Raw genomic sequence first — 13,361 nt, 5'->3', positions numbered from 1 at the left:
CCAGGGAGCCATGGCACACACTTTAGGAACCACTGCCTTATGTAATGCTTTAAATATACAGTAAAAATGAATACTGTACAGCTGTTTTTTATGCACAGATTACAGGTACAGTACATTTAATGATATAATACAAATATAATTTAAATTAAACGAACGATAGCAAATGTCCTAGTGGTTGCATTATTTTGATGTTATTTGCGTCATGGCCTTTAAATGTTTTGCATAGTTGTCTTATCAAAGACCATTGATGACCATAAAGAGGTAACTTCCTGCTTTTATGATTTAACTACTCCCTGAAACTGCGCCAACCCAGCTTGGAACTGCTATATTACTCAGTCCCAGTTAGCTTGTTCTCTCCACAAACTTCAGCACCACTACAGTATTCAGTTAGGTACTTGTGGAGTATCACGGCTCCCATCGTATGCCATTTATGCCATATGTAGTGGCATACGATGGCGTACGATGCAATACGATTTTTACAGATTTTTGAGCATTTTTGCTCAAAAATCATATGCGATCGCATCGGATGCCATACGATGGCATCCGATGCTATGCGATGCGATGGTACCCGATTACGATTTTGAGCATTTTTGCTCAAAAATCGTATGCGATCGCATCGGATGTCATACGATGGCATGCGATGCGATGGCACCCGATTTTGCACTGAAATGCATCAGAATGCATTGAAATGTGTATTAAACTAGTGAAATGCCCCCAAATGCCATTTTTCATAGTGCACCACCCCCACTATCAACGTCAACCCGAAGCGTGGCGAGCGCAGCGAGCCCGCGCGGGGCGGCGGTACGCGTCCTACGACTTTTTCATACCCCCACTATCCATGTCGGCGTGGAGTTGAGAATAGAATAGTGTAGTGAGCGCCACGAGCCACCACGCCCGAAGCGTGGCGAGGGGCCGCGGATACCTGTGAAGCCCGCGAGGGGACGCGTATAGCTGTGAAGGTATCCGCGTCCCCTCGCAGGGCTCGCTGCGCTCGCCACGCTTCGGGCTCGGTGGCTCGCTGCGCTCGCCACACTATTCTATTCTCAACTCCACGCCGACGTGGATAGTGGGGGTATGAAAAGGTCGTAGGACGCGAACCGCCGCCCCTCGCGGGCTCGCTGCGCTCGCCACGCTTCGGGTTGACGTTGATAGTGGGGGTGGTGCACTATGAAAAATGGCATTTGGGGGCATTTCACAAGTTTAAAACACATTTCAATGCATTCTGATGCATTTCAGTGCAAAATCGGGTGCGATCGCATCGCATGCGATTTGATTGTATGCGATGCGATGCGATTTTTAGCATACGATCTGCATACAATGCAGGTCGTGGGAGCCGTGATACTCCACAAGTACCTTCAGTTAGCATACCTCCCAACTGTCACGATTACAGCGGGACAGTCCCGATTTTCTGGTCCTGTCCCGCTGTCCCACCCGCGGCAGGCATTGTCCCGCTGCAGGGGGTGGCAATTGGGAGACCCCCCAATCTAATAGAATAGACGCTGTGCGCATGCGCACAGCGTCTATTCTCGTATGAAAATGAGGTAGCAGCTAATTAGCATAAGCCGCGCCCTCATTTACATATGCCCCGCCCCCCTTTCCGGGCGCCCCTATTTCACCAGCACAGAAGTTGGGAGGTATGAGTTAGCGATCCCATTTATGTTTTCATGATTTTATCCCCTCAGTTCCTTGCACTTGTTGGTGAGTCTTCTGTTCTTTACTACACTAAAAATAAGTTTTACAGCTTAGTGTCTGTGATCTTTCCTGACTTGTCCACTGCTTGTTTTCTTTTGTCTACTGCATTAAGCAACTTCTTTCTTGGTCCTAGTTGTATGTTTATGCTTTGCAGATCTTCATTAGAACATAAGAAAAGAGAATCTAAATCAATTTTTTCTCTCAATAGTGTGACATGTAAATCTAGTAAGCCATGCGATGCCAGGAACACCTGAAGAGGAGAACTTTCTCCTTCTTCATCCAGTTCCATGTCCTCTTCATTCCAGGTCACGTTGTAGTCATTCTCACCATCATTCTCATTGTCATTCTCTGCATCTAGAATAAACAATTCACTGTTAACTTTGAAACCTATATCATCTTTGGCTGTGGAGATTTCACCAAAATCAGTGGTAATGCCCGCTGCTATGTTCCTCCGGAATACTAGGTTACCAAGACCAGGACGATTAAAAATGGACTCCTTTTCTTCTGCTGAGGACAAGACTCTATCTGTGTCATCATCTTCATCATTTTCACTGAAAACATCTGTGATCTTGGTACGGTGGCCACTACTGTTATCATCATTGGAAAACATCACGCTGTTCATTGTGTTTTGATCAAGAGTGTTTTTATCTTTCCGTTTTAATTTAAGTTGTAATGTGTCCTTCAATCCCTTTGTTAAAGTGCTCATGGTGGATGGTGTTGAAAAGCGAGCACCAGTAGAGCCTAAGGTTCCTTTAGAAGAATTTACTGTGCCAGTCTTGTTTCTATTATAGTTTTTGTTCATCTGACTCTGATGTTTATCTTGGAGCTTCTCGCACTCTTTGATCTTCCGGTCGGCATCTTTCATAGCTTGCTCTTTTAACTTTTCAACCTTCTTAGGGTTCAAAGACATTTGTTTGTTGGCTGCGCCATCCAGAATCCTGACACACTCTGTGCGTTCTTTCATGACAGCTACATCCAGCGGTGAACGGAGTTGGTTATCTTGTGCAAAAATATTTGCTCCAAAATTAATTAGAAATGCCACACAGTTTGCATGCCCTTTCTCTGCTGCGTGGTGCAGTGGTGTGTTTCCCCATATGTCACTTTTGTTTGGATCTCCTCTGAAAGACAAAGTAGTAGATAAATAATCAGTGACAATGAGGACATACAAGTCTACAAATCTAAAATTAAAGGGCCTAATCATGGGGAGATTTACTGGTCTTTCTGTGCGATGATAGATCAGCAAGATCACAAAGCACACAGCAATGTGTCAGCGCTGTGTGCTGAGCGATCAGTGAGAACACTGTCCCTGACCAGTGATTAACTAGATTTATCCAGCATGCTGTATATGAATCACCAGGTGATATTGATGCACAGGGCTGCGCATCACTATCACTATGGCCCCTACACATGGAGCGATATTGGGGCATTTTCTAAGCGATCTAGTGAGATCGCTTAGAAAATGCCCTGAAATCGCCCTGTGTGTAGGCCCCATTAGAAGTCGTATATAAGAAAAGTTACATTTTTAAAATGTGCAAAGTAGGCGGGAAGTTATATGCCAGGCAGTGATTACCATCTGTACAGTTTAGGCAAACTATGTGTATTGTGTCTACTTCCTCCTTACTGTACCTGGTCAGATCAGCAATGACACCATACACAGCTCCCTGTGATCACAGAGATCTCTCATCCAACTACACCACGCCAAGATAATGTTTTGTGTTAGGATTATCACATTTCAAATATTAAAAGGATAGATTTAGAAGGAAAGAAATGGATTATAGAGAACATAAATCTGTCTGTTGTATATTAAGCAGCAGGGCATGAAGTGGCTATAAAAGATGGTGGAATCTCTACCTCCTTGTACCTCCCAGTCATCCATAATATGTGTTATACAAAATGATCACCCAGCTCCACATCCTCTGTTACTGCTTGACTCAGGGTCAGCATCACTATTAGGCAGTTTTAGGCAGTTGCCTAGGATGCCAGAACCTTGGAGGGGGGGGGGGGGGGGGCTTTATTTAGTCTTCCTATAGCAAAATTAAGACTGTCTATGCGGAAGACTTGTTTTGGTACTCTTTACCTAGAAGGGCGCCAGCGATTGAAATCGCGGTCGTCGGGGGTAAAAATCGCGGGCATCGCGGGCATCGCGGGTAAATCGGGATGGCTGCGATGCCCGCGATGACCGCGATCACCGCGATTTTCCCATAGGGAACAATGTTAAAACGGCAGATTGACCGCGATTTTACTGTTAAATGCCTCAATGGACCCGATTTGGGGCCAAATAGGCCAAATTAACCCTTAAATGTCCCCCCAAATTTTTAACGCCACCCCACGATCCACGCCAACCCGAAGCGTGGCGAGCACAGCGAGCCCGCGAGGGGCGGCGGTACGCGTCCTCCGACCTTTTCATGCCCTACTATCCACTAGGGCGTGGTGTGAGAATATAATAGTGTGGCGAGCACACCACGCCCTAGTGGATAGTAGGGCATGAAAAGGTCGGAGGACGCGTACCGCCGCCCCTCGCGGGCTCGCTGCGCTCGCCACGCTTCGGGTTGGCGTGGATCGTGGGGTGGCGTTAAAAATTTGGGGGGACATTTAAGGGTTAATGGGCTCTGTGGCCCATTTAACATTGATTCCTATGGCCAAATCGGGTGGATTGAGCCATTTAACAGTAAAATCGGGTCCATCGCGCCTTTTAACATTGATTCCTATGGGAAATCGGGAGCATCGCGTCGCGGATACCTTCACAGGTAGACGCGTCCCCTCGCGGGCTTCACAGGTGTCCGCCTCGCCACGGACACCTGTGAAGCCCGCGAGGGGACGTGCATAACTGTGAAGGTATCCGCGTCCCCTCGCGGGGCTCGCTGCGCTCGCCACGCTTCGGGCTCGGTGGCTCGCTGCGCTCGCCACACTATTATATTCTCACACCACGCCCTAGTGGATAGTAGGGCATGAAAAGGTCGGAGGACGCGTACCGCCGCCCCTCGCGGGCTCGCTGCGCTCGCCACGCTTCGGGTTGGCGTGGATCGTGGGGTGGCGTTAAAAATTTGGGGGGACATTTAAGGGTTAATGGGCTCTGTGGCCCATTTAACATTGATTCCTATGGCCAAATCGGGTGGATTGAGCCATTTAACAGTAAAATCGGGTCCATCGCGCCTTTTAACATTGATTCCTATGGGAAATCGGGAGCATCGCGTCGCGGGCATCGCGGGTACATTTATGGCCGGCCGCGACGCGACCGACACGATTTCCATGTTTAACATTGGTTTCAATGGGAAATCGCGGGCATCACGTCGGTCGCGTCGCGGCCATACATAAATGTACCCGCGATGCCCGCGACGGGCGCCCTTCTAGGTAAAGAGTACCCTTGTTTTACTTACAGTTGGTAGAAAAGGAACTTCTAAGATGCCACCGCCACACTTTCACTTGAGGGTCTTGAAAGTGGGTATTGGTGGCAGTGGGGGGCTTGGGTGAGGGACAGTAGACTGATGTTTTACCTATAGTGCTGAGAAACCTTACACCAGCCCTGGCTTGACCAATGAGTTACAGTGACCTGGCATCATGACATACTATACCACAGCATTGGTCTCTGGCTACAGAAGCCTTGTAGGAATAATACTAATTAAGACTGATGCAGCCATACAGATGCCACACAGAGATATATCAAAGCCATTTTCAGGTGCTGTACTAAACACCAGCGAGACTAGAGGGTTTGTCTACTAATCTTTTGAATTGCTTTTCATCTATGTAAAATAGACGGAAATTAATCTCCATCCATGTTGTTTCCTAGCAACAAATGAGGATGGGTCATAGGGTTGACAAGCAAAAGGTTTATCACTAATAGTTAGACAGGGAAAAGATTGACGCATAAAAAAGGTTGACATACACAGGTCAAAATGTTGACATAGAAAAATCAACATGGAAAAAGGTCGAATAGGTTTTTTAATTTTAGGTGTCTATGTTGACATAGGTCGACATGTTTCGGGGACTATACTCCCCCTCCATGTCCACTGGGACGATAAAGTATGGAAAAACACCTGTTTTGGAATAAAATATGTAAAACTCATATTGACCTTTTTTTCATGTTGACCTTTTCTATGTTGACCTTTTGTCTACATCGACCTTTTGTCTACATTGACCCTTTTCTGCTGTTGACCTCTTGCGTGTCGACCAATAATGGTCAACCTATTGACGTTGGACCTTTTGCTTGTCGACCGCATCCCCAACAAACACTCTTATTAGTGTTCATTCTAGCACCCGCCATCTTTGAAAACCCATGCAGTTCCTCTTCCCTGCCTGGGGTGTCGCTGTCTGTTGTAGTGCTTTTATCACAGTGTGGTCTGTATATCAGCACTGATATGCAAACCAGACCTGTGCTAGAAACCCCACAGCAGACAGCGACACCCCAGGCAGGGAAGCGGAACTGCATGGGTTTTCAAAGATGGCGGGTGATAGAATGAACACTACTTATCTTCTGAAGGATAATGAATTTGTTTAGAGCACAAGTATAAAGCTTATTAATTGTGATAATTAAGAAAAAACTGCTACAGTGCTTGGTTTCATGATATAATATGATCAGCGGTGGAGGTGGGCAGGAGGTGGTGAGAATACTTACCCCGGTTGCTTGTCCTCTGTGCAGGCCGGGGATCCACACAGGCGGCGCAAATGACGGGACAGGCGGCAGATGAAGATGACGCAGTCACTGTTGACGGAGTGCTGCATCATCTTCATCCGCCTCCTATACCGTCATTTGTGCCATTCGCCTGTGTGGATCCACGGCCGGACAGGACACCGAGGACCGGCAACCTGGGGAAATATACCCTACCCCATTCACACCAGCCAGTAGCCCGGGAAAGACCCAGGAGCAACCCTGCTACCTAGCAGGGTTGGATTGCCAGCAAATTAGCCCGGGAATTTGTCCCGGGAACCTTTCACACCAGCGCTAGTCCCAGGTTGTTCCCGGACCCAACCTCAAGGCTGAAACAGACAGTTTATCTGTCGAAACGCGTTGGTGGAGAGGAGTTGTGCATCTACTACACCTGTGACCCTGGAACACCTGATTGGCAGTGGATGGCCATACATTGCCTATTCAGGCACGATTCCTTTTTTTGTAACATCTACTCGGTACAGGTGCATCTTGCACATCACCCATGTTTTATCTTCAATAAATAATATACTAAGAGAGAACATTTTCTCCTCTTTCTTTTCAATTACACTGGCACATTTGGAGGCAATTGGTATAACCACAACCTATCATCTGTGGGACCCTAAAGATACCTCTATGCGATTACAACTGTGATCGTACATCTGAGTACGGTACAACCCTATCCCAATCATTTAACCACACACAGAAGGGTTTTTTGTCAAGCTCAAAGATACCTTGATGTGCTTGTGCACCCATGACTCTGTGTGAGTGAGGGTACGCTACCTGCTTGGGAATTTTTTTTCTTTGGGTTTCACTATCCCTGTGTGGACTATATATACACAGATCTATACTAATATATGTCCATCTTTTTTCATATTCCACATATATGAGCTATCACTGCAGTGAACAGGAAACCAGCGCCCATTCTACATTGGTTTTTCCCTAACCATTTTCGTCTACAAGAGGCCTCTGGTGAACCTCTTCTTCCATTGTACGGCTGCAGGATTCCGGCTTTGCGCCTTGGGACTATTTCACCTTCTTTGTATATTACCTGATGAGACGCAACCAGAATATCTAGGAAAGAAGCATTCTCCCCAGCAGGATATAAGACTGGCAGTCTTTATTACCTTATTGTCTTCCTTATCACAGCATTCCACTTCATAGGAGTCACTGATCATAAGGCAGGAGTTATATAATAAACACCAGTGAGGAGCAGTGAGGTCAGTGGCTTGGGAAGGCTGTATATACAGCCACAAATATTTCAGGGCAACTGTTTTCATTCAGCATAATCAGAATATTATTATTGTAGTATGTATTTCCTGATATTTGCTCTTGGCTATTCTCTGACCTTTATTTGCTAACTAGAACAACCCTTTTGAGCATCTTCTTAATCTTCTTAATTAGCCATATAGGATAGTTGAAGACAACTCTGAAATTTGAACATAAGTTGTCATGTGAATTTCAAATGCATTTTATTTATGTTTGTCCAAGTTCAAAAAGCTTCCAACCAAACAGTTTTTATCACATCCAAAGGGAATCACACATCTTTATTTATTTATTTATTTATTTATGTATTCATTTATTAATTTATTCAATTATAAATGTATTTATTTATTTTATATTTAACATGGTGTGTTTATGAGTCCGCTGGAATTGCAATGATGAAATAAGCTTTCATAATGAGCAGAATCAAAGTGTTAAGAAATGAATGAACTCCTTAAATCAAGAATTCCTAAACTTTATTGTTGGGGACAAAAATAATAAAATAATTGTGGAGGTCTTGAAATATGGAAACATCCAAATGCAAATACGGTAATAAGAGATCATTTGGAACTTGCTATATCCTCTAATTTTCCATTTAATGAATGGCTGATAATGTGCCAACTAACACGTTTGTTAATCATTAATTCAAACGTACCCATTGATTTCAATGGTTTTATTAGCTTATCTGTGGACATAATCTTTATTCGAATGGAAACCATCTTTATAAGAATGGGCCCATTAATTCCAGAGCTTGTACACATTGGGCCTTATTCTAGTTCACTCTTTCTGACACAATCCTTCTTAGATGGACAAAACCATGTGCACTGCAGGTGGGGCAGATGTAAAATGTGCAGAGAGAATTAGATTTGGGTGAGTTATTTTGTTTCTGTGCAGGGTAAATACTTAATGCTTTATTTTTACACTGCAATATAGATCTCACTTTGAAGTAAAACCCCACCCAAATCTAACTCTCTCTGCGCAAGTAACATCTGCCCCACCTGCAGTGCACATGGTTTTGTCCATCTAAGAAGGATTTTGTGAGAAAGAGTGAACTAGAATAAAGCCCATTGTCCCTTATTCTGGTTCACTCACAAAGGTAAATTTCTTCTCAAATGGACAAAACCATGTGCACTGCAGGGAGGGGGGGGGGGGGGGGTCAGATGTAACATGTGAAGAGAGAATTAGATTTGGGTGGGGCTTTAGTTCAAAGTGAGATCAATATTGTGAAAATAAAGCAGTCAGTATTTTCCACGCGCAGAAACAAATTAATTTACCCTAATCTAACGCTCTCTGCACATGTTACATCTGCCACCCTGCAGTGCACAAGGAATTTGCCTTTACGAGTGAACCAGAATAAGGGCCACTGTCTTCTTATTGGTTTTTAACTATTTTTTAATTATTAAAACTGGACAATTAATTTTTTGACATCCAAGATTGATTTCCGAAATTTCTGTTCATAGATTTAGCTGTTATATACTGAGAAACTGACGGTGTTCCTTACATAGGCCCTTATTCTGGTTGGTGCGGTAATGTCCGCGTGCGTTCGTGCCGCCGATGTTTTGTGTCTGCGCATGTGCAGAGGCGTCTCTGCGCATGTGCGGACGGAACGCACGTCCAAATTCCGCATGAAATATGTACACTACGAACAGGGGGTGGAGAGGGGCGTGAAGGGCTGTTTGGGCTCATTACCATATGTTTACACCCCGCGTTTCATGGGCGTTCCCATGAAAACGCTGGGCGTACGTATGGTAATGCGGCCGTGACACACGTGTAGGGGGCGGACATATGACATTGCCGGATGTCAGCTGCCCGCCCAGATCCCTGCTTTTGCACGGAGAAATGCCCGTGTGGTCTGAGGTTGCGGGAGCTGGCGGACCACTCGGTCCTGCATTCGATGGTCTGCGACCATCGAATGATGGGGGAGGTTCCAAGAGATGGAGGAGATGTATACGTGAGAAATCCACTCGTGCTCCGTGCGGTCAGCGGCTTACCGCATTCGGACGGAGTAAACGATCCATACGAAAGGCGGGGTTTAGGACGCACGGTCCTGCCCGCATATTCGGCTCCGTCCGCACCGACCAGAATAAGGCCCCTAGTTATGTCCATCCATTTCAACCTTGGTGTATTAGCTTCATCCCTTGTTATACGTAGTGTATACTGATATATTTAAAGGACAGATTATGATTATTGCTTGTACCCCTGTATGTTTTTATCCAATAGATGTTTGTCCAACCTTATTTTAAACAAATTTATTGTGTCCACTGTCTCTCACATGCTGCGGGCGACCCAGCACAGGACAAGGCTGCCCGAAATGCAGTGCATTTAAATGCAATCGCATCACAGAAATGAAAATGTATTGCATGAATGCAATGCAGTCGCATTTCTATGGTAGCACCCAGCCTGCACTGCCTGGCTGCGAGGGCAGGCCTGGGCCGCCATTTTCAGGGAGGCGACTGTAGTTTGAACATTTGCGTTTGCCCAAAAGTGTGAAATTTGCCATATATCGATTTTCGCACTTCTGCGAGCCATACTGGATCACGCCTGATGTTTGTAATATTGCAAATTCAAGTGACTGTTTAACAGGCAATTAATAACGGTTATTTATTTATAGGTTATTCTTTCCTTAACCCTCTGAGTTCCAGCATCACTGTGATGTGCAAAATATCCTCTAAAAATGCCAGCCTCACTCACATTTGTTATATAAAGTCAAATGAAAACATGATCTTTCCTGTATAAGGTAAATGTTACAGGTCGTCATGATAAATAAAAACGTTTGCTTGCCAAGTTTCACACCTATTTTGAATAAATTCACTTGGCACTCAAAGGGTTAAATAGATTTAATGGTTGGCAAATCAATCTGTAAATCCATAAGAAATAGCGATTGCTGAAAGAAGAATAAACCAACGCAAATGCCCTCCGATAAGTGAGCCTAGGAACAGAAACAATATTCCCACATAGATCTGGAAATTGCACTTTGGAATAGTTTAGTATAAGGAATTATTTATTCAGATTTATATGTTAATGTTGGTAACTGATCTTATATGTATTCATTACTTTAGATGCATTTTTAAAGGCAATTTAGTTATTTTTTATGCACAGGAAATGAAGGCTGTAAAGTGCATTACACATATTCCATATGGATAATTGAATAAATGCCAATGTTTTCCATCTTGACAGAAAACTAATAACAGGAATAACTGTTTGGGGAACTGGGTTACAGGGGAAATTATGTATGTATGCCATAAGCATGAGAGTCTTTTCATGTTTTCAATGTAGACTTAAATGATTCTAGAAATGTTAAATAGGAAAACTATCTAATTTCTGATTAGATATTTAGACTCGGCGGGGTATTTGGAACATTTTGGGACTGATGTGAACATTCCAATGATTTGCCGGCTAATAAACATTGGGGCCAATTCAGACCCATTCGTTATGGGCCTTATTCATCGCTGATGTTTGGGGTTTGCATGAATATGACGGGAGCAAATGGCTTTGGCAAGTTTCACACTTGCTGGGATGTTCGTTCCAGGAAGGGAGGGGTGGGAGCTGGCAGGCTGTCCCTTCTAGGAAGGGAGGGCCAGGGGCGGTCAGTTGCGGTAGTAGGGGAATGCCAATCATTTTATGGACGTCCCCATAAAAACACTGGACATTACCCTGAGAAAGCAGGTGTGGCGATGCTTGCTCGGGGTGGGCGGATGATGTCACACGACGTCAGCGCCCGCCCCCAGTTGGGCAGATAGCGGGCATCTGAAAAGTATTTTTCAGAGCGAAGGCTGCAGCAGTCATTTGATGGTCAGCGATTTCTCCTCCGTTTCGCTGCATGCGAGGGGATGTGTTCACGCATACATCCCCATGCATGCTAGTGAGGGGATTCTGGTGCTGGGGGGGGGGGGGGGGGGAGCGTTCGGCCGGGGCGCGGTTTACTTGTTCGCTAGGCTGCAATACATAATACAAGGAGGACCCTACTGCTACTAGATAGGTTGATAAGGACCATTAAGACTACTGGTAACAGCAGACAGAAGCTCTCACGCTAAGCATAGCAGGTAGCAGTTGCCAATTGGATATATCTTTATCTACAGTACCAGCCAAGGAAAAATGAAAAGGAACTTGGAAAAAAAAGGTGTCTCGCCAATAACATATCTTTTGGCTTCATGTATAAGATTGCTGCCTTTAGATAACTGACACATTCTGTTCCAATAAAACATGAATAAGGCATTGGCAATGAATCTTAAAGAAGTGTGAAGCGAGTCCACACACTGCAGCATAATAATTCCCTCAACAGGACCACGCCACCAAGCAGGGGCGTAACTCTCCCCCCCCCCCGTGCTTCTGTCACTACAATGCCCCTTAGAAGTTTGTGCCAGGAAAAAAGAAAAAAAGAGAGGTGAGAGGGGTGGTGTGGAAAAGAGAGAATATAAAAAAGGAGAGAGACTATAGGAAAGGGAGGGGGCTGGAGAGAGAGAGTGCAAGAGAGAGGAAAAATTGAGGAGAGAGAATGGAGTTGTTGGGGGGGGGAGGAGTTTGAAAGGATTGAGAAAATAATTAGTTTATGTTCTACTAATCCACCCCACTCTCCCATTACAAGTTGAACTGTGCCACCCCCCCTTCAATATAAACTGCACTTGTTATCTCCAGCAGTAGCACCCTGCCACATCGGCGTCAAGACCTTAGAGGCATCGGATCCCCACAGCGGCAGATCTCCTCAGTTGTGTCTGGTCTCCACATCAGCGTGACCTGAGTCCCCTCAGCTGTGCTGGGTTTCCACATCAGTGCGGCCCGGGTCCCATCAGCAGCGCCACCGCCAGATCTCCGTATCAGCATGGCCCGGGTTCCCTCAGCTGCACTGGGTCTCTGCATCAGCACGGCCCGGGTCTCTGCTGCGTGGATCCCTGTCTCATCAGCGCTGCTAACCCAGGGTCTCTGTGTTGCCAGCACCAGCAGAGCAGCGGTTCCATTTTCACACCGGGGCTGATCACCAGCTAGTAGAGATGGGTTGTTTGCTAACGAAGCTGGTCTTTTGAACGGATCCCATAAAAGACAGAGGGAGCCGACGATCCCAAAAAGGTGATCCGTCATTCTTTTACTTTCAGTTTCATTTTTCATTACAATGCATTTGCCTGAGCTCAGCACTGCCACCTGTGGCAGCTGAGATGTACTAACTCCGGAGACTGAGTACAGTGCTGCGACTGCAAGTAAAAGAAAGCATAACAAGGCTGCTGCTGCTAGGTATGGCCATCGGTGCAGACGCCATTGATGGTTGCCATCGATGGCGATTCTGCACCCAGCCATCGATCAGTGTTTAACTCGGTCATGTATGTTCTTATTTGTTCAGCTCACTGTTTTAAAAAAAAAAAGTAAAAAAAAAAAAAGGCAATAAATGATTGTAAAACAAATTATGCTTCGTTATTATCATATTACCCCCTCTTTCAAAGTGAACCGTCGACCCGCCTAAAAGATACAGATCTTTTCACTGACCGATCTGCTGGATCCCAGCTCTCGCTAGTGACCCGTTTCGACCACCTCTACTAGCTAGTGACGTTGAGCCCCGGCAACATCAGGGAGTATAAGGGGAGAGCAGGGGCTGGATGAGCCAAACCAGCTCCTCCCCATTTATTGGCCAAACTATAGCAGCTGACGGAGGGGGGAGAAAAGAGGCTCGGGGCAGCAGAAGAAAGGAGGGACAGGAGTCAGGACGGCGGTGCTGCAGAGGTACTACTTAATAAAAACAAATCTAAAGGTGCAGGGAATTGCCTGCCATGGACTC

At 45.4% G+C, this 13,361-nt stretch overlaps 1 protein-coding gene across 2 annotated transcripts in view; it reads right to left on the bottom strand.

Moving 5' to 3' along the window:
• Positions 1-111: 111 nt before the first annotated feature.
• The window catches only part of ANKS4B (ankyrin repeat and sterile alpha motif domain containing 4B), a 32,220-nt gene continuing 18,970 nt past the window's right edge, over positions 112-13,361 (bottom strand). Inside the window, exons 2-3 of one of the 2 annotated variants that reach the window (XR_014450563.1) lie at positions 1,646-2,810; positions 112-391 (exon numbers count right to left, since the gene is read on the bottom strand). Coding sequence is in view for 1 of the 2 variants with exons in the window: in XM_083152001.1 (XP_083008127.1) it covers positions 1,736-2,810 (1,075 nt within the window). In the remaining variant the exon portion in view is untranslated. Of the gene's footprint in view, positions 392-1,251; positions 2,811-13,361 lie in introns of those variants that run through there. The other variant, XM_083152001.1, reaches the window with a different exon arrangement.

This window comes from Crinia signifera, chromosome 7 (assembly GCF_055691185.1).
Source record: "Crinia signifera chromosome 7, ASM5569118v1, whole genome shotgun sequence".
NCBI classification, from domain to species: domain Eukaryota; kingdom Metazoa; phylum Chordata; class Amphibia; order Anura; family Myobatrachidae; genus Crinia; species Crinia signifera.
The sequence above is the reverse complement of the archived record's forward strand: the minus strand, read 5'-3'. Positions and strand labels throughout refer to the sequence as shown.